The sequence below is a fragment of the Polyergus mexicanus genome, unplaced genomic scaffold (genome assembly GCF_030449975.1).
Source record: "Polyergus mexicanus isolate NDT 795.1 unplaced genomic scaffold, iyPolMexi1.0 SCAF_2, whole genome shotgun sequence".
NCBI classification, from domain to species: domain Eukaryota; kingdom Metazoa; phylum Arthropoda; class Insecta; order Hymenoptera; family Formicidae; genus Polyergus; species Polyergus mexicanus.
In genome coordinates, this window is record NW_027223322.1 from 12,499,696 (window position 1) to 12,521,109 (window position 21,414).

Sequence of the window (21,414 nt, forward strand, 5' to 3'; positions counted from 1 at the left end):
AAAATTAAAAAAGACACGTGAAAAAGTTTCCAAATTTGCTTTTGATCTTCAAAATACACATTACGTATGTTATATAAATTGTACGCTTTTAAAATTAAGAAAATTAATTCACGATTAATCGGAGAATACATATCTCTCATCTATTATTTTGACTTTTAATTTAAGATTATTATCAACACGCCAATTTAAATCCGTTCTTATACATATCCCTTTTTGGACTTTTGTCTAAAATGAATATGTACCACATGCTAAATGTCACATTTTCATATTTGTCATTCAAAGATGTGCGTTTAAGCTGTTTTTGTCACAACATTCGCACCTAAACGCGGTAACATAATACATTTATATTTGTTAACTGCACTATGTTGCATTTTATGAAATCGCAAGAAATTTTGGACACGTTTAAGAAGAATTACAATAAATGTAATAATAAACATTTCTCCATAATTATTGAAATTCTTAAAAACATAAAATATTTAAATATATTAAATATATATGTATATAAAACGCATATATTAAATTTTATATTTTAATGAAATTTTAAAATCTTTCTTATTATAGCGTTTAAAGCATTATTTCTGTCATTTCCATCGTACAATATTTTACTACTTTTATCATTAAAATTTTATTGGTAACATTATTTTAAGAGATTTCTTCGTTTGAAATTTCGCGGGCTTATGACATTGGCTGTGTTCCAAAAATCACTGCCAATACTGGCAATCTATAATATGCGTTACATGAATTATAGATTTTCAGTACTGGCAGTGAATTTTGGAACACGGCCTAAATAATACGTCACTTATCATCATAATGATATTTAACCTTCATACGATAACCACTTTATTATGCTTTGTGGACTAAGTGACATTAATGTATATCGGCATCAAATTTCAAATGCCCGATACATTTATTTGATTGACTTAAATCTTTTAGATGGAATAAGATATAACATCGTAACAAAATGATAGCCATCTGGAGATTCTTGATGAAAAATGGTCCCACTGTTTCTCAGGTATTTCATGCTTTAATTATATATATATATTATTATATGTATGCTTAATTTAATAATTTATACTGTATAAATATATAACAGTTGTGTATGTGTGTTGATTGATAAATGTGATTATTTGTGACTACATATATATCGCTCCGCGTGTTACAAGATTGTATTTCTATTTTGTTCGCAACGAATATATTCCACTTGATATTACAAATACTTCGAAGTGTTTGAATCAAACGATACGAAGTCTTTGTAACGCCAAGTAAAATCTCTCTCAAAAGTCGCGCTTGCCCAAAGATGTTCGAATCAACTCGAATCAAACAAACCGCGGGAACAATTTAAAATTTAAATAATGCGCAGAAGCAATTTTACAAGCTAATTTCGTAATGCCATCAAAAATCAATAATTTTTATTAATGACTCAATGTTGTTGAATGATGCAGGGAATAAATATTACAAGAACATTATCTACCGAAAGAAAATATGTGGAGACGACGGAAAAAGATGGGGTAAAAAAATATTATACTATTTATCTTCAAATATTAATTACAAATGCTATCTCTTTTTATTCTAAAGAATTAATTCAAACTAATATTCTGAGGAACGTTCAATTCAAACTTATTCTTATATAAATTAATTCTGATATAAATCTGATCTTTATTAACTAAAAATACCTCAAGAGAGAGAGGGAGAGAATTTAAATATTAATAATTTCTATTTATTATATACATTATTTGCCTTTACTATTATTAGCCTCACCTTATTTCAGATCAGAATTATCCGTTTAAGCGATTCTGCCTCGCGTAACTCTCTATCGTTAGAGATGTTAAAGATTCTGCTAAAAGAGATCAAAAGAGACGAGGACAACAAGGATCTTCGATCGATTCTATTGATATCCGACTCTGGAAAAGTGTTTTCCGCCGGACACAATCTGAAGGAACTGGTTTGTAGGATTCTACTTTCGTAAGACTTCTTTATATTCATATATTATACAGGAAAATCATTAGCTTGCGTTTTAGACATCTATCAACGCTAAATTCCACAAGGACGTGTTCGAAACCTGTGCCGAACTGATGCAGGCCATTAGTCAGAGCCCAGTGCCGGTGATCGCGGCAGTGGACGGTTTAGCAGCTGCAGCTGGTTGTCAGTTAGTCGCGGCATGTGACATCGCGGTGTGCACAGAAAGAAGTTCTTTTTCCACTCCAGGGTATTTTGCAAATAGTTTGTCTCATTATCCCTTTGGCCATTATCCTGTAAAAATTATTATTTTTATTAGTACCATTATATTTACTGTTAATTATTATATTTCCATTATATCAATAATCTATTATTTCTCTATTATTTCGTTATATTAATATTATTATTATTCGATAGAGCAAATCTCGGGATATTTTGTTCAACTCCGGGTATACCACTGGTGCGCAATGTGCCAAGGAAGAGCGCGATGTATATGCTCTTCACGGGACTTCCTATTTCCGGTAAAGAAGCTTATGAGTGCGGTCTCGTTAGCAAAGTCGTGCCGAATGACAAGCTCGGTGAGTTACTATAAATTACTGCATGCGTTTACCTAATAAATTTTACACCCGAGTGATTTTCTTATTTTGATTTTAGACGAGGAAGTTCACCGAATTATAGATGCTATCAATGCGAAGAGTCGCTCGGTCATACACCTTGGCAAAACATTCTTGTACGAGCAAATAGATCTTGATATATCGACGGCATATTTTCTGGGCACCGAAAAAATGGTAAACAATCTAAAGATGAAAGATGCGCAGGAAGGAATACGAAGTTTTTTAGAAAAAAGAAAGCCGGATTGGTCACATGATTACGAGAAGAATTAATTATGTCAATATTGACGTAATATAACATTGATTCATAATATTATGCGCAACTTTATCGTTTGTATTTTTTTCTTTCATCAAAAACAGATTACGAGAACTATCATACTTAATATAACATCTCTTTATACACGAGATTTTTTACGATTGATCAGTCATGTATTTTTTTTATGTAAGAATATAATTTTAATATTTTAATAATATAAATTTTTTGAAAGAAATATGTTTCGTATATTACATCCTTTTAAATCAGTAATATTCTTAATCTGGTTTACTAATCATACATAGAATGTGAATCTAGATATGATAATTAAGCAATATAAATCAAAGTTAATTTTTAACAAAAGTGACTGTCAAATTATTCTTAAAAAAATTATTTAGAAGTTTTTATTTTATGATAATTCCAAAATCTTCCGCTACTTAAGATCGTAAATATTTGAATATTGTACAATTTTTCGAAGAAAATGCTGTTATATTTTGAAAGACTTGACGGAATCTGAATCTATAAACAATATTCTCAATTGAATTTATCGATTGTTATTGTTTGCTTGGTTTTGAAATAGCTGACAATGAATTGCACGAGATCAGATTAAATCTTATGTAATATAATTAAAACGAATAAAATTGTTGTCACGTGCAATTCTGATTTCAAAAAACAATGTATCTCTCATGAGATAACCCCACAGGAGAAAAATAAACGCAGGAACATATAGTGAATCATATAGATGAGCTAGATACACAATACAATCAAATGTACTTACAATGTTGATCAGAGGAGAAATTAACTGAGAATCATATGAAACTTCGATTTCATTTTAATTAAAACTAAGTTCGTACTTTGTCATAGAAAAAAAAAGAAAAAAAGAGAGATTAATTAAAGAAATATTAGTTAATTTTTTAAAGTTTTATAATTCAACAAAATTGAATTATGTATACTAATTATGTAATGTATATATTATAATGTAATAATATATAATGTAGTAATATAATAATTATTAATATAAATATTATTAATTATTAGTATATTAATATAGTAATTATTAATGTACATATACGATTATATTGAATTTATGTTATAATGTATCAAAAAGTAATTGTAATTCCATGTAATCATGCCATTGAAACAGAATTTGAAGGTCAAGTTCATGGATCTTATGTAAGAGATAATATTAATCAGTTTACAACAGCATGTATCATTTAATATTTTATGTGCAAAATCTAAAATAAATATAATAATTATCTGAATCTGTATGTTTTAAGCAAAGATCACATTAATACCGTTAATAACCAATGATTTATAAAAAGCAATGTGTTAAAAATACAAGAGAACATGGCATGATATATTTGTCGTTATAATTATTTACTTGATATTTTCCGACATTTATAAAATTTTAGAAAAATTCTTCTCTTCGCATAGTATTTGTTCATTCCATAAAATTATGACATTTCTTGGAATCTTTCGAATTTTTTTCCTATCAATTGTGAATTAAATAGATATTTACCAAATTGTCTGTTCCCAATCTTGCATTTTATTTAATATATGATATGATAAGCGATATCATTTAAAGTTATAGCTTAGATACCACTAACTGATCTATTTATAATTTTTACATTTTGATTTATATGAGAGATATTTACGAGAAACATTTACTAAAAGAAAGAAACGCGTGACCATTACAAGATTTGTATGATAGTAAAAGCGCAAATATCGTATGTTATTCTCGGGCTTGTTTTGATAAATTTGTTTGTCGTGATAACGCATTGCCTTCTTTCACGAGAAATTTCCGTTTGTGGTTTTACGTCAGGCTAATAAAATCGTAAAAATTGAGGTTTTCAGTATTTTATCTATTAAATGATTTACAGGCAATCCAATCACAATAATAAATATAATTTGCAAAGAATAAGTTGCAAAGAAATATTTACATGCGCATTTTTGAAGCATATTTCCAATATTATTTAGACATGTTTTTAAACATTTCACATTGCTACAACTATCAGATGGATTAGATAGATCAAACTATGATTCTTGATACAGAATGCTACACAGAAGATAGCTCGTTGTGTGTTCTTGGATCCAAGATAAGGTCGGGTAAGTTCGCGGTGGTCGGGCAACGTCAGATCTAGTATCTCGAAGGCCGTCGATATGCCGCTCTTATTATGTCGCGTGGCGAAATAAAAAAAATAATCTTTCTTTGTCTCTCTCTTTCTATCCGTCTCTATCTCATTGTCTTACTCGCTCTTTCCCCGACCGAGTTTATAAAAGAGATCCGTCGTCGCGCCGGAGGCCAGTATCACTCCGACTTATTATTTCGTTGCGCAAAATCAAAGGAATATACACGACGTATCACACGCAAATAACGGACATAAAGTGGAAGTCGCTCGTCGACAAATTAATAAAAACGTCGACTATAAAGATACAAAGCTCTTTCTTAGTTGATGAATCTTACCGAGACTATTATTGCTGTCCGCTATATGAGGCTTGAGATTTTCCAGAGCGCCGAAACTCGAAAAGTTGCAAGGCGAGACAGGAGGATAGGAAGCACGTGGAAGACGAGCCTATCGAGACAAAGACGATTCACTAAAAGACAGATAACGGAGTTGTTCTTCGAGAATTGCATCGGTCAGTAGGATTTACAAGAAAATGTAAACCACATTTAGCGAAGAGAAAGCATCGTGTTTTGAACGCATTATGAGTGCATCATTAAGAGCGTCGATAGCGTCTCTTGCAGTTCGTTTCAGTTGTGTCATCTGCAATTAAAATGGAACAATCATATATTCTCGAGTTTTCTAGAAAGAGAAAAGAAATACAAAGTATACAAGTGCAATTAAAATGAACATATTTTATATCAATGTAATCCTGGTTTTTCAATCTTTAGTATGAAACACAGAAATGCTTTAAGGAGTAACGGTGAAAGAAGCAGGCTTTTGCAATTATCGTTGGGAATAAAGATCAAAGCTATTAACGATAGGCAAAGTGATTAACGCGGAAGGAATGATATGATTGAGATATAAATAACCCCATAGGGGATCGTAACACACGCGCATGTATATGTCGCACTGTCGTTATTTTGATTTCTTAGATGAATAAGTCTTTGTGATTCGTATTTTTTCTCTGTAGAGCATTTATTAATAGTGACTAAATTGATTAACGGAATAGTAGATTTCATAAGAAACTTAAAAGTAATACACGCACATTATATCTTTATTGTATTCTGGAAATGTAATGATCAAGCTCTTTCGCTATTCTCTATTAAGTTCTCACTTTATTCTGGCAAATACATGCATGGAAAAAAATAGACAACTGGTCCAGAATACGGGATTCTACTATAACAATATTTCTTTTGTCTATATTGCAGATTGTGAAAAAATGGCCGCTGTTCCGCAAAGTGCTTTCGCAGTGCGCAAAGTTCGCTGTAACAACGAGCGCGCTGTTTCAATGTCCGTGAAAGGGGAAAAGGGAAAGAGCGAAGAGAAGAAGGAAAATATCTTTAATTCCCGGCCTCATTTAGAAGGTATAATTCTTGCATGAAGGTATAATTTTCGCAACGTCTTTTTTATATAAATTTAATCTTAATAATCGAAAAGAAAAGTGCTTTCGCGCCAATTCAATTGATCTTGAAGCGAATCTCAGGGAATACTTATCCGCAGGCTGGGAGCTGACGCCGCTCAAGTACAACAGCAAGCTGATGAATAGTATCTGGGGTCTATACAACCGCTACTCTGTCCACAACTTCAAGAAGAACACCGATGCCGAGGAGGGGGCCTGCGGCGGGGTGGCCGCGGCGATCTGGGGTGCGATTCTGGAGAATCGTCCCTCGGCCGCCAATGCCGTTGCTACCACCATCGCGGATGGCCCCCAAATTATGAGGACCCGAAGCAGTCTCTAAACATAATGTGGTCACTTGAATGTGAAAAATCGCTTACAGATAATAATCGATGACAAGAGTGATCATTATTGTAATATAATAAAAAATAAATAAATCAGCAAAATATTATTACGTTGTGTGATGTGACAGCACTATATTATTATTACAGTAATAGAGATAAATTAGAATGAAGTTTTTTATCATTTTTATCCCACAAAATGTATTCCACACACACGCATATATCGATGAAATTCAAATTACATATATCAAATTTTGTTGGAAGTTAACACCATCTGTTGGAAATAGCACAAATTTAGTAACGTAGGTTGCGATCGGAACGAGGCTAGAAATTCTTCGAAGCGTTTGATTGACCAATCAGGGCAAAGAGAGTAAAGATTTCTTTATTCTAATTGGTTAATGCAATGCTTCGAAGCATCTCTAGTGTCTTCTCGACCGCAGCCGTAGTCAGATGCCAGATGTGTGACGTGTGGTGTGAAATCGATCTTTCGATTTGTAAAAACACCGATCGACGAGTCATCCAGTGGCGCGTTTTATCTCGACTTTGATTTTTGACTTTTTTCAACATACGGGGTGATATCTAATCGATAAAAAAAAAGAAGAGAAAAAATGGCTCTTTACGATAATCAATACTGGCTTCTATCGCACATCAGGGACAGCTTTCTCGCTATGGACGATACAGGTGAATTACTGGTGAACATAGGTTAGAATATCAATATATTAATCCTAAAACACTCATTGCTTTCTGATTCTGAATATTTTTTGATAATAACAATTCTTGATAAAACATCGATGACGCGTTTATCTCGAATATTAATATTCAAATATTCTTTTTATTAAATAGTCAATAAATTGATTAAAAAAAAAAAAAAAAAAAACTTAAGATTCTCTGATATAATATTATTATGACACAATTACTAATATAATAATTAAATAAATGAGATGAACATATTATGTTGTTACTTTTGCTTGGAAGGTATGTGCGAAATAGTAATGCTTGGAGAAGATATTCCTAAGCAGTTAAAGGCAAATGGAACATTGCAGTGTTATCCTGGTATGGAAGATAGCGATGATGAAGATCTAGATGCCATGGCAGAATCATATGACGTACAAATGGGTACACATATATCTATTTTTTCTTATTTTGTATAAAGGCAGTTGAACATCATAAAACTGAAATTAGAATTCAAGAATTAATTTAGTTCAAAATTATTAATCTAAAATTTTAACAGCATTTTACTTTTAGCATTTGTCTATATACATAAATTATATATATAATATAAAATAAATGTTTAAGCAATTATTTTTAACTGAATTCTTTAATAAATAATTTTTTTGCTTGCAATGTTCTAGACATGGAATTCAGTCATAGACAGAGATCCAATACTGCACAGAGATTGGAAAAGATGGACATAGAAAGAAAAAAGGCTGCAAAAGTTAAACATGTCAAATGGGAGCACAATCTTAATGCTGTCACATCTACAGACCAATCGGAATTGTTCCAAAGAAAGGATTTTCGTAAAAAAGCACCTGTGAAAAAGGGACAATCTCTCTTATCGGAACAACTTGAAAAGTGTCCAAATTTACCACAGAATCCATTCAAAGATTATGTCAAGTTTGACGGCAATGTATGTTCTATTGGATTTTCTCATTTTTCTGTTTTAATATACAAGCTTATTTCCAAAATATTTTTTCCAAAAATTTTTGTTACAAAATTTTTTGTAATAGAAATAAAAATATATTCAGAAATTTCTTTGCAGGCACAGATAGGCATTCCTGTAAGAAAGTATAGAATATTTATGTGTATGCTGCCAAAAGAGGAGAGGATGTATCCGCTTCAGGTGGTAGTGACGGTGACAGCACGGGTGTTGGACTTTATCGGACTGATTTGCTACAAATATGCAAGTGAACATCCCGATCATAATTTGAAGTCTGTAACAAGCTACCTTACATCGTCGGCATACGCATGCCTTATTCACGAAGTTTCGGCCGGCCGTTACTTTCAGGGAGGACATCTCGCGTTACGGACTGTACATCACTGAGGACGATGGCGAGGTTGACTGGGCCTTTCCCTGTTTGGATCCGCGAGAAACAATTTCCAAGTTCGAGTTCACTACACTGGGTCTGATCGAGATGAAACCGAGTGACAGAGCGCGGCACAACACACTTAGCTGCATCGAGAGGAAAGACGAGGAAAATCTGGAACATAAAGACAAGGAGCAGGAGGAGGTCGCGAATGATCTGGCTAGGATGGAGGGTCACACTACCGCGATGGAGGCGCCGTTATATCAATCATACAGGTAGTTTTCTAATAATTGAATATCAAAATTTCATACAAATGAGTAAATAATTGATAAAGTAATTACTTAAGACAATATGTTCAAATGTCAAAAATATAAATGTCTTATGGCACATCTAGGGTATATATAATTAACAAGATGCGAGCAAAGACTGAGATTCATCTTGGGATATCGGGTGAGAAGATAGAAATAGATCCAGTTATAACAGGTAAAGGTGCTGCCAGGTTTTGGAACAGACAGCGAGCAGTCAGCTATCATATAGACAATATTGCTTGGTGCGAAGTGACTGAGACTAAGGGATCAAAAACTATGTTTACATTGGTTTATACTCCGCAATCCAGTGCTCCAGATAACTTTCTAAGTTTGTATTCAGTTACTTTTCTTTTAATTAACTATACATATTTCTTGAAAATTGTGGAAAATTCATTTATTCCGAAAAAGAATTTAATACCATTTTTTTAAATGAATATATAATTTTTGACGCATTGGATATCCCTGTATAATAAAAGATCAATATTTCACAGATAATATTCTAATATTACTCAATGATATTACAGGTCAAAGTCATTCGCTTCATCAATCTGCATCATTTAAGAATCACGATTTTGAAGCGGATTCGGTAACGGCTGAAGAAATTGTACGAAAAATTAATAACATTCTAGAATTGCATAGCAGCCAATCTAGAAAGGAGTATCTCGCGCAAAAGGAAAGAAAAGCAGCGAGAAGAAAGAGTTTTCATCTATACAGATGACAGCTCTATTGGTTACTCTGTGCAATCTTAGATTATCTGAAGCATTGAATATTAATGCACAACACGACGTGATCGTACGAATCGCTCTAAAAATAGAAATACGATCAAATTAAGTATTCAGAATTTCGTTGACGTACCAAAAATGGCAGAAAGTAGACAGTCATAAACATAAAATTTAATATTGTATATGTATATTATTGGTAAATTATTTTGTATTTATTATATTTATACTGAATCAATATGTGATGGATGTATCATAATCGCAATCATTTTATCATGAATAAGTATTGTATAATTACTCGTATGTAATGTCATATTTGTTATTTATATTTTTACTATGAAACTCCTTTATTACCTAGAAATTTGTAGACTTGTAAGAATAAACAATACTTAAAGTACATTAGTTTCATTGTTCTGATAACTTTATAACATTTTTGGTGGCTGTGGATATATTATTCTCCATTTTTTCCATAAATTTTTTATTTAATTTGTATATATGCTGACTAAGTGTAGATATTTTTAGTGCTGCATCCAAAGTTTTCCGACTATTTTGACAGATATGTTCATAATTGGGACGTGTCGAAAGAAAAACTCTGTCAGATTCTGTCAATATATTTATATCAAAAATCTGTCCTTGTCCTTCCACACTTGTTTTCTGCTTAGTCAGATTTTTCCGTTGAATCTTACGATTCTTGTATTCTTTCTGCCAGTCTTTACGCTCTTGTTTAAGTTTCTCTATATATTCCTTCAGATTAAATGCCTCATCATTCTGAATAATATATTCTTCGTTGACTTTATTCGGTGAGAACCTGTTCTCATTAGATGTGCCTTCATTGCCTAAGAAAGAAGATAATTATATTATTGAATTGCCAGGGATCAATAGACTTCTTTATACAGTAAAACAAATTATTTATGATAAAAGATAGTAATTATATTTATTGAAACAATATTAGTAATTTAAAGATAAATATATTCCTCTATCTTTCTCTCTAACTTTCCAAATTTAAAGGAGAAAATTTTTCAATATTATATGATACGTTATATTTTGCAAGATGGACTAACCTTTAGTTTGGTCGTATGTTATAATTCGCGTTTGGAAAATCGACGACCTCCGTTTGTAGACGGTCTTCTCAGATTTATGTTCCTTATCGAAATGCGATATGTCAGCCGTAGCCATTATCGAGCATAACTTGTCGCAGGCAAAATGTTTTATTTCTCGATATACAAAATGGCGGCATAAATTTCAAATGATTTCCAACGAATTTCCGCTTTCCGCATGGAGCATGCAATGCGCTTTGACCAATCGGAGAATTGATTTGAATCACATAAATCACATGTATTTTATGGTGCGTTTCAGGAGCACGCATTATGCATAAAGAAATTGACCAATCAAATTCCTTATGCTACCAATTACAGTCAAGTATGAGAAGAATACTCGACTGTGATTGGTCAATTTCTTAAGGCTTAGGGCTTAAAATCTCTATTGTAGACGCCGCATTAAAGCCCGTATCAGACTAAGCATTGAAAATTGAAGATTGAAGATTAAAGATTGGAATTTGACTAATCAGAACAAAAAGGATTAAGATTTCTTTGTTTTGATTGATCAAATTTCAATCTTGAATCTTGAATCTCAATCTTCAATGCATAGTCTGATACGGGCTTAAGACGATCTTAAATATGAAGCAATTAACGAGCAATCGTTTTATATTGGATATACTTGCAGTAGGCTACGGAAAATATGTTTTTCCAAGAAAATTATTTTTTTGCTAATATATCATAAGAAGATTAATTATACAAATGGAGCGATCGCGAATATCATAATAGAGCAAGCGAGGTGCAATTATTCTATCAAAAAATCAATAAGAAACGTTGATTAAACTCTTTGAGACATAGTTATAAATAATATAGAGTTGTTATATTTTATGTTTGAATATTCTCAACGTTGACTGCTGAATCATATAGTTTCGATAGGCGGCCGATAGATGGCGACGGCGTCGCTTGGAAAATGATTAATTTGTTAATTTTCGATAAAAAGTGCAATATAAATCATAAAAATAATGATGGAGCAATATGGAACAATTAAGGAGCAATCGTTTCATGCTGGATATAGTTGCAGAAAATTATCGGAAATATGTGTTTGAGTAAAAATGATAAATTTTAGGTTTTTTGTAAATATTACATAAGGAGCAATCGTTCGAGCTATTAATTATTAAAAAATATGAACTTCCACAGCGCCTACTTATTTCCGGTGAAAGCTTCCTATCTTTAGTAATTGTCGGTAATGTATCCTTTTATAAAATTTATATTGCCGACAATATATTTGTTCGCGGATCGGCGATAAATATTTTGCCGATAACAGCGGTAACGCTATTACCAGCGGCGTTTAGAAAGAGATAAATGGGGGAAGGATTATACGCGGCGAGAAACGAAAACACTTTGGGCGCGTTCCACTTAACGACCGCGAGTATTATCTGTCTTTGTTTAACTTTCGGTGAACAACAAAGATGAAATGATACCGTGAGCGTTGCGGTCGTTAAGTGGAACGGGCCTTTTTTGTTACCGGTCGACATGGTGGGGATTACTCCATCGGCCCCTTTCGCTCATTCGCTCAGCGACCGCCGAGTGCGCGCGTAGCGCGTAGTGCGTCGCCTCTGTTTCGCTCCCGCTCCCGCTCCCGCTCCCACTCCCACTCCCACTCCCACTCCCACTCCCGCTCTCGCTCTCGCTCTCGTTCGTCACACCACGTCGTTGCCGTTTCGTCATTATTCGCTCTCGGTTCTCCGCGTTGCGCCGTCGCGTTTCGTGTTTCGGCTCGTCTCATTTTTCACGCGCACGGAACGTCCGCCAACAGTCGTGCGTCGCGACGCGTCAGGTTCGCGCGTGTCTCGTCGTGTAATATTTCAAGTGCTTACATATTATACGTATATACATCTTGTGAAACGTTTTTTGTGCTCCAAATTCTCTCAAAGGAAATTCTCTTGTTTGGAGTGAAGCTATTCGCGAGAGAAGAGGAAGGAAGGAGAGAGAGAGAGAGAGACGCTCTCCGCACGTTGAACAGCGTCGAAGAGCATTCGCCGCATTGAGATTCTCAAAATTTTCGAGGTACGTATTCTGTACATTTTGCACGCAGAGCTGCCTCTGCGCGTATATATATATACATGTGTGTGTGTGTGTGTGTGCGCGCGTCGTACTTTTCGAGTCCCTTTTCGGCCGCGTTTTCTCGTTCTCGGAATGGAGCCGCCGCCGCCACCACCTGTTGGCCATGGAAAAGTGCAACGACTCGTGACGGCCGATGCTTCAAATCATACCGGCTTGTTTAATCGCGCATATTTTGATGCCGTTTAAACTGCGAATGCAATCTCATTTTCATTTTCGAAAAATATATAATCAATTATAATCAATTTTCATGATTTCGGCTCACGTAAGAATGAAGTCATTGGATTGTCGTGAAGTCATATACCGAGACAAGTGTGAAGTTTCTAAATCTTTCTCTGACGCAAGGTCTACCTTTTTATTTGAAATTTAATTCGAGTTTTGAAAGTTCTTTTTATGGTTCTAAAAAAAGTTTTATCTTCAACCTATTTCAGAGATCATTAACGGTGTTGATTCAGTAGAAGCGACGTAAACATCGTAAAAGAAAAAAAAAATATATATATATATATATATATATATATCATAAATATTTCTTATTTTTTAATTTATGACTCAACTTTTTTTTTTTTTTTTTTTTTTTTTAACAAACGCGTGCACTTCGGGCAAAATAAGAGCTCGCGAAATAAATCGAATCTAACTGCGCGCGTCTTGATTAGAATGGGTGTGAAAATATCGCTAAAAATAGACGATGAGGGATACAAGAAATATCTCGCGGCGAATATTATTAGACTCTTTCGACTTTTAATTTCTCCATTAAATAAGATCTATCGAAGATTATGAAATAAGATACAATCGACGAAGGAATTCTCGTTCCCCCGTCATTGATTCGCATTCCATTTAAACTCTATCCCGCAATATTGTCGAAAGCACTTGCGTAATGAATTATACAGCGGTCAATATATTCTTTATCGTCATATTTATCGAATCAAAAATTTGATATTTTTGCGCATTTCTTCAGTAGAGTAAAACTTAAAAAAAAAAAAGGAAGACGTAAACATTTAAATTATTTTGCTTATCATCTCGTTGCTTATTCGCGGAATTCTTTTTGACTCGAGCTTTCTCGATGGATCTTTCACCCATGTTTCTCATCTCCGAGATAGAAAATCTTTCGAGATGTATGCAAAGTTAGACGCAGTTTTGCAAGTTAAATCTCGTTTCGTCAGGCAGATCTCGGTTTAACTTTGCGAGGTATACTCGAAACTAATTTGAATTAAACATAGCCAGCGTCTTTCGCGGGGGGTTTTTTTTTTTTCTTTCTTAGGTATATTAAGCTATATAAACCAAATTATTAGAACACATTAAATTACGTATGGAATTAATTTGCTAATTTTTTGCTTTCAAAAATAATTTTTCTGATAGTTTAAGATTAAGCTACCAACGTCGCTATTTTGTAAAAAGAATAGCGTATACATAAGTCAAAGGAAAAAATTAATAATACTAAAATTATTTGCTACTTTTATTAAGAACAAAATGCTTAAGAAATATACAGCGGATTAAAGAAATTATTTGAAGAAGAAATATTTTCTCTGCATTATTTTATAGCAATGTTCCCTGAATATTTATTTATTCTCAAGATATCCAGTTCTCGGTTTTTTTTTGTTCGCGAAACAAGTTTAAAAAATTTATATTTTACTCATTATATAAGTCTGTTTAAATAAAAAAACTTTTTTTGAAAATTTTTCATATCTCTATCAGTTACACAGGAATAATTGTGTGTTAACATTGAAACTAAACTTTTTAATAGTTTGAGAAAAAAAATTATTTTCGAAAGGAAAAAATAGCAAAAAAATTAACGAATTAATTTTATATTGATAATTTATTGTGTTTTGATAATTTGGCTTAATAAGATAGCTTAATATATCTTCTTTTCTTGTACTTCCCTTCCGCGATTATCATTATAAATTATATCTGGATCACCGATATAATTTCGGAGATCGGCACATCGTCTGACTATAAAGTTAAGTATTGCAAGTAAATGCGTTAATATTTTTGCGTCGGTTGTCAATTAAAAGAATAAACGTATCGTTTGTGACGGAGATTATAAAGAACACACACACACGAGTGGAGATTAAAAGGGTAGTAAAAATAAAAGGGAAACTTTGGATAAAAAATTCGGTAAAAAAAACTGGTTTTTTTTTTCATTCTCCCAAAAATGGAATTTTCACCCCATTAATTACTCAGAATGTCCATTTTTTTAAATTTATAGCCAAAAATCTAATTTTGATGTTTATTTATTAACCTTTGCATGGCTTTGAAAAATGAGCATCAAATTTACTAAAATTAGATATCAGATTCCATATGTTATCCTCACTTCTGGTCACAAAATAACAAAAATAATAACGATTTAACTATACTTGAGAGAATTTTCTTCTACGATTTTGCGAAACTTCAAAAATAAAGAACGCCAGAAAATATAATTGAATTATAAAAATCAAAATTAATCTATTTTTAAACATTCGAATTCAACTGATTAAACGAATGTAAAGTAGTAATCGACTCAGCCGCATCCATTGGAATTGATTACTGACCCGGTATAAAAAATTAATTTAATTCCCACGCCGTCTTTTGTTCGAAGAGAACTGGCCCTATCTTTCAAAATTGTCAAAAAAATAGTTTTTTTTTTTAAATACATTTTACTCAGTTTCTTCCATCATTTTTCAAAAACTCGATTTTTTAAATCTCCATACGCGCGTAATTTTCGCTCGACATCAATCAATAAGAAGATTGTAAAATGATAGCGAATATTTTTATATAAACACTTGCATAAATTCACGGGGAGTCGCGGGGATCGATTACGAGGATAAACGTTATAAACGCGCGTAGATCGCGCGAGGTTTGAAGACGATAATTGCGGCACGTTAATCACATATTACATGGATGGGCATGGTTACAAGGTTACACGATCGCTTCTACGATCGATAATAATGGAATCGTTACGAAATCAACGATTTGCTGGTGTTGTTAAACGCGTGTTTGTTGAGCACGCGGCTTTGACGCGCTAATATTTAATGTTACATAAATTCTTTACATACCTTACATACATGTACAATTATGTCACAATAATGTCGCGACTGTCATATATATATATATATATATATATATCTATTTTTTTTTTTCATTTTACGAATTGTACATTTAAAAAAAAAGAAAGATATAGTACATACGTATATATTAGAGTTTACACGTTTTAATTTATCATATATATTAAAGTGACGCTCGCGTTTCAATCAATTTATCAATAAAAGAGGATGACGAAAATTAAATAACGAAAAAAATCTGACATAATATTGTAAGTCTTTTTACCCGAGAAGGGTACACTTGATTTTGGGCGTGGGAGATAATTTAATATAACCTTTTTTTTTATCTCTTTCGCGTGTGGTGAGGGGGGGGGGGGGGCAAACGCGTTCGATGCGAGTGAAGTACGGACGTTGATGAAACGCGAAAGCGGTAGCCAATCGGCTCTTTTGAATCTTCTGCGTGGATGGCGCGGGTGTTCTCGTCGTGTTGCATCCGAACAATGAATTACGCAACGCGCAGCTCTCTCTCTCTCTCTCTCTCTCTCTCTCTCTCTTTCTCTCTCTCGCTCGCTCGCTCGCTCGCTCGCTCTGGCTCTAGCTCTCGTCCTCTCGCCCTCTCGCCCCCCCCCTCTCGCTCTCTCTTTATCTTGTTCGTTCCTTTCTTTTTTTTTTACAAACAAGTACACAGGCGGGCGCGTTTAAACCGATATTACGATAGTATTACGCGCGCGCGTTTCATTAGCAAAGGCAGGAAACGCGAAGAAGAATCGTTCTATCGTATATCGCGTCGACCTGGTTTAGGCACGCCCTGCGTTAAAAAGCGGAGAGAGAAAAGCAGAACGCGCTTCTCTCTGCTGAAATGTCAGATATCGATGTCGGTGAACGGATATCTCTCGAGTGTCATACAACGATATTATCGTCGTGTATAAAGCCACGTCGTGAACGCGGTGAAACTACGTTCGCCGGAGTCTTCGATACTTCGAATCGAATAGTGACAAAATACGATCCGTGCGTGAAAAACTTTGGTATATTATCGCAATGCTGTCAGTAGTGTATGAATATCGTCGAGACGTTGGGTATCAAGGGTAGTCTTGGGATGGACTGTAAGTCTCTCTCTTCCTACGGATGCTCCGGGATCGTAGATTTTTATTAATATCATTTTCTTGAATCTCGCCGATTTATCTAGCGCGAATTTGCGCGGCCTTCGGCCTTTCACAGATTTTTAAATACATGTGTTTTGAATCTCGTAGATTTTCAATGCCACGAATTCTTTGATATTGCGTCTAATATTTTTCTTGATAATAGGTGCTTTATTTTTATAAATACATTTAATCTTAAAATTAAAATTATTGTACATTGTTTCGCGAATCATTATTTCCAATATCTACTATTCAAAATGTAGACATCTCCGATAAATCAGATAGATTCGCTATACGAGTTTTATTATTTATACCATAGTCGCACATATATACCATCGCTGCTCGCTTCGTAGATTTCTAGCGCCGCTTACGTAGATTCCCGCGTATTTTAGATCGACGATAACATAAAGCTTTACGTAAATACAAGCGTGTAAGCACACGCGGGTATGTCTAAACCTTACTCAGTAATCATTATTCGTTTGGATTCCGGAGCAAGTCGCGGCAGGCGATAAACAGACGAGAATATCGTTAATAATGATCGCCGCCTTACACGTTTTTCGTGCATCGTGTCCGCAAAAAAAAAATAAAATAAAAAAGAGAGATAGAGAGAGAGAGAGAAGAGGAAAAAGAAGTGTTATCCTTTTCGATTACTGTCATTTCTACGGATGGAAAAAGGAGGATCAAGATCAGGTGTACGTTTTTTGCCGATTATGATTGATCAGAGTTTTGTCGCAACGAATTTTTTCAAGACATTTCCATTTATTCCCGCGACCATAATCTAGCCTGAGCATCAACCAAACTTCAACATCGCGCAATCATGCGTCGCTTGTTCGATAACCATCGCAATTAAGGAGATTATATAACGTCTTCATCGCGCGGCTTTTTCATCGCGATTCGATGACAAGTGGGAAAGCCGTTATTACATTGCGATACAACCTGCAGTTTAAAAAGAGCGTCGCGCAATTGAAAGTATTCGATTGTCGGTGAAAAAAAAAGAAAGTTTATATTTATAAAATCACAATTGCGCGAGAGGGACGGAGTTTTACAGCTGTCAACGCAACATAAAATTTGTTCGTCAAAAATTAATAAAATAATATTTTATGCATTTTATTTTATATTATATATAAAAAAATAATTGTAGTTTGATTATCTTCATTAATGCTACGAATTTTACTTTTTCTTTTTCTCTTTCCTCTTCTTCTGAATGAAATAGTGTTCATCTTCATTTAACTCGAAAGCGCCAGCTCTTGTCTTGTAACATATTTCTATTTCTCAAGATGCGATATCGACGACAATTTTTCCTCGCTTTGACGATTTCATCTATCAGGTACAAAGTTCATTCGCCTAAATGGCGATTTATTTAACGAGTGTGCGCACTCTCGATAGAGGAAGCCTCGAAGATATCCAGATGGAATCATTGGAACGACGTCATTAGCACGAGTAAAATAGAGCATCTAGTTTAAAAGAGTAATCGCAAATCGCGATCGTACCTATTCAAAGATCTACTATGTACAGATACGCACGCATACACGCGTACTCTCGTCTCGGTAGTACATGCTTTTCTTGTCGATCGAAACTGGTTCGCGGATAAGGTCTTTAACCTTACGCATCGCTGGGTTTTCTGCTAGAGGTAATTCTAGGAGAAAGAAAGAGAGAGAGAGAGAGAGAGAGAGAGAGAGAGAGAGAGAGAGAGAGAGAGAGAGAGAGAGAGAGCAATAGTATGGCTGATGGCAATAGTAATGGTGGTGACGATGGTAATCGCGTATTATTCATGCGTACACGCACGTGTTCTTGTCACGTTTTTTTTTTTCTTGGTAATCTTCATTTGGATCTTGAGACACGTAAAGATAAGGATGTATAGAATAAATAGATCATAGAAAAAACAGGAACTGTCACAGTACCATAGAGCCCCGATACAGAATTACATCGAAATATTAAATATTTGTATGATAATGATAATAAAAAATTAATAGTAAATAAAAAATTTATGAGAGCCGTGAGCAAATCGCGAAAGTAAAAATTTGCGATTAGGATGTTTGAATGATATTTGATTTATTTCGATATAACATTAAGCGATCAAAATTAGATGGATCTGAGGATCTTCGCCGAATGAAAGATTGTAGAAGCAAATATTTATCGTGTCCAAATTATCGAAATATTAAATTGTAAAATTTTGCAATATTTTATAAAACATTATATATATTAAATAATTGTAAAACTGGTCGATATATGGTATATATTTGAAGGGATCGAACTTATATATTTATCGTATATTTATCAAAAGAGTTTATAAAATATTGTTAATTTTTTTTTTTTACAATGCCACATATGCATCATATTCTTTCTTTCTCTCTCGAATACAATTGCTTCTTAGAGTGCGTTAATTAATGCGGGTCAAGAAACTTTCTCGTCGTAGCTTCTCTTGTCGGAAGGGCATGATAATATCAGGGAAACGGTTTGCGTAAACCGAGAGGAGATTTTCCTCTTTATTCATCTCGCGAACTCGATTGTTTTCTTATTCTATTCGCAATTTTTAATTGCGCGCACTACGCGTTCTCAATTATCTCGATTATACAATGTAAGACGAAGTAATCTCTATAGAGATGTTCGCATGATTATTCTCATATAAAAAAAATATCTTCCGCTATACTCTGATCTATTTATTATTGTTTGTTAATATATTGTCATCAATAATAATTGAAGGCAAATCGTTGAATCTTAAATTTCGTCTAATGACGCTAATTTTTTAGAATACATTATTGATTTTTACAAAAATTTTTTTGTAATGTAAAATAAAAACCAGTATTAATTAAAAAGAATGGTAATTAAATTTACTAAATATATAATTAAATTTTTAAATTGTTACAATCAAAACACACATAGGATGTTCACGATATAGCTTTATACTTAAAATTTTTATCGCAGAAATAGGTCAAATGTTCCGGGATTAACATCAGGGTTTCACGTGACGCGTAAGTCGAAATTAAAATAACGCACGCGATCGGTACCGCCGGGGCCTCGCTATCTACATACGCACGCGAACGAGTCGAACGCGATGGGAGAAAGTTCTCCGGCGACGTCCAAACGCCGGAAACGATGGTGGCTTAGGCGTGAGTCGGACATTTCGAGAGATCGGTCTTCGTTTTTACCGATGGAAGATCTCGCAAACGCGCCCTCCTCTCCTTCGATGTCACAGGGTTTCGTGGCTACGTAATAAATTGCGGTGAAATCGTATTCGCGTGTAGGCGTCACGACATTACGCGCATTAATCCCGCAAAATACGTCGTTGTGTAACGTAAAATCCGAGATTTACATTGAAATTCAATCGAATTTTCATTCGGAAAGAAGAGATAAGGAGCGATGATAGTTTTAAAAGGTTCTACGCATAAAGATTTCTTTCCTCTTTTCTTTCTTCTTCTTCTTCTTCTTGTTCTTGTTCTTGTTCTTGTTCTTGTTCTTATTCTTGTTCTTGTTCTTGTTCTTGTTCTTGTTCTTGTTCTTGTTCTTCTTCTTCTTCTCTCTCTCTCTTTCTTTTTTTTTACTTCAGTTTGGAAGCTTTAGTCTTAGGTTGAAAATTTGGAATAAAAAAATTTGATTTTACGAATTGCTCCGGAATGCGTAAAAACATTGATAGAACAATTCAAGTGTCCCATATATAGGGTGTCTGATAATTTTTGACCTAACCCGAAGGTAGATTGGGTCGAACTGAAAAGAAAAGTCCTGTATCATTTTGCGATTTTCGTAATAATTATTGGGAAATTAATGAAAAAAGATCGACCACGTCGCGCAAGTACAATATTATCGTGCGATGAGAAAGAACGGCTTGATATGGACGGCATTGATATGTGATTGCTAGGACGCGAGAATCCATCATTATGTATCGCTTGTATACGTAACTATCGTCATTTGTAGAACGCTCCTCCTAAAATTTTGTCGCGCGCCTACTTTTGGATTGTCTCTTCTCGCTGCGCGCTTATAATCGTGCGAATTGGTCGATCCTTTTTAATTAATTTCTCAATAATTATTACGAAAATCGCAAAATGGACTTTCCTTCTCTGTTTGAGCCAAAATACCTTCACACTTCGAATGTGTCAAAAATTATCGGACACCCTGTATAAGCGGAGAGACTCTTGTTAAATTGATCAGCGGCTAAATTATACGTATATTATACGGAATATATATTATACATATCTTATATTGAATGAGATAGGAATAGAAATAACGAGAACAATCTGTAAAATTGTTAAATATGATTACTTTGCGAATTGCCTATATATTTATCGAGGATATTTCTCAAATTAATTATTAAATTATTATCGTAACAAATGGATCG

At 33.9% G+C, this 21,414-nt stretch overlaps 5 protein-coding genes across 7 annotated transcripts in view; 4 read left to right on the forward strand and 1 right to left on the reverse strand.

The window, feature by feature from the left end:
• The first annotated feature begins 823 nt into the window (after nucleotides 1-823).
• On the forward strand, nucleotides 824-2,986 carry LOC138940657 (enoyl-CoA hydratase domain-containing protein 3, mitochondrial). The gene is made up of 6 exons (XM_070309768.1): nucleotides 824-1,012; nucleotides 1,443-1,508; nucleotides 1,769-1,942; nucleotides 2,019-2,206; nucleotides 2,374-2,534; nucleotides 2,611-2,986. Exons 1-6 carry the CDS (start codon nucleotides 962-964, stop codon nucleotides 2,838-2,840), a joined length of 870 nt encoding a protein of 289 aa, XP_070165869.1. The 5' UTR covers nucleotides 824-961; the 3' UTR covers nucleotides 2,841-2,986.
• Nucleotides 2,987-5,112: 2,126 nt separating this feature from the next.
• Nucleotides 5,113-6,858, forward strand: LOC138942436 (uncharacterized). Its single transcript, XM_070312671.1, has 3 exons — nucleotides 5,113-5,457; nucleotides 6,194-6,349; nucleotides 6,486-6,858. The coding sequence occupies exons 1-3, from the start codon at nucleotides 5,274-5,276 to the stop codon at nucleotides 6,722-6,724; spliced, it is 579 nt and encodes a 192-aa protein (XP_070168772.1). The 5' UTR covers nucleotides 5,113-5,273; the 3' UTR covers nucleotides 6,725-6,858.
• Nucleotides 6,859-7,054: 196 nt separating this feature from the next.
• Sin1 (SAPK-interacting protein 1) lies at nucleotides 7,055-10,143 on the forward strand. 2 transcript variants are annotated; one of them, XM_070309672.1, is made up of 7 exons: nucleotides 7,055-7,424; nucleotides 7,698-7,838; nucleotides 8,075-8,349; nucleotides 8,482-8,651; nucleotides 8,728-9,021; nucleotides 9,141-9,382; nucleotides 9,579-10,143. In XM_070309672.1, exons 1-7 carry the CDS (start codon nucleotides 7,331-7,333, stop codon nucleotides 9,770-9,772), a joined length of 1,410 nt encoding a protein of 469 aa, XP_070165773.1. In that variant the 5' UTR covers nucleotides 7,055-7,330; the 3' UTR covers nucleotides 9,773-10,143. The 2 variants fall into 2 exon arrangements, with proteins under 2 accessions (XP_070165773.1, XP_070165783.1); XM_070309682.1 differs by having other exon boundaries at nucleotides 7,056-7,403; nucleotides 9,579-10,142.
• Nucleotides 10,096-11,034, reverse strand: LOC138940622 (uncharacterized). The gene is made up of 2 exons (XM_070309696.1): nucleotides 10,835-11,034; nucleotides 10,096-10,609 (listed from the first exon to the last, which is right to left on the reverse strand). The coding sequence occupies exons 1-2, from the start codon at nucleotides 10,947-10,949 to the stop codon at nucleotides 10,179-10,181; spliced, it is 546 nt and encodes a 181-aa protein (XP_070165797.1). The 5' UTR covers nucleotides 10,950-11,034; the 3' UTR covers nucleotides 10,096-10,178.
• A 1,424-nt stretch (nucleotides 11,035-12,458) lies between these two features.
• LOC138940630 (uro-adherence factor A-like) overlaps nucleotides 12,459-21,414 on the forward strand; it is a 62,652-nt gene continuing 53,696 nt past the window's right edge. Inside the window, exon 1 of one of the 2 annotated variants that reach the window (XM_070309709.1) lies at nucleotides 12,459-12,874. The gene's annotated coding sequence lies outside the window, so the exon portion shown is untranslated. The remainder of the gene's footprint in view (nucleotides 12,875-21,414) is intronic. The other variant, XM_070309727.1, reaches the window with a different exon arrangement.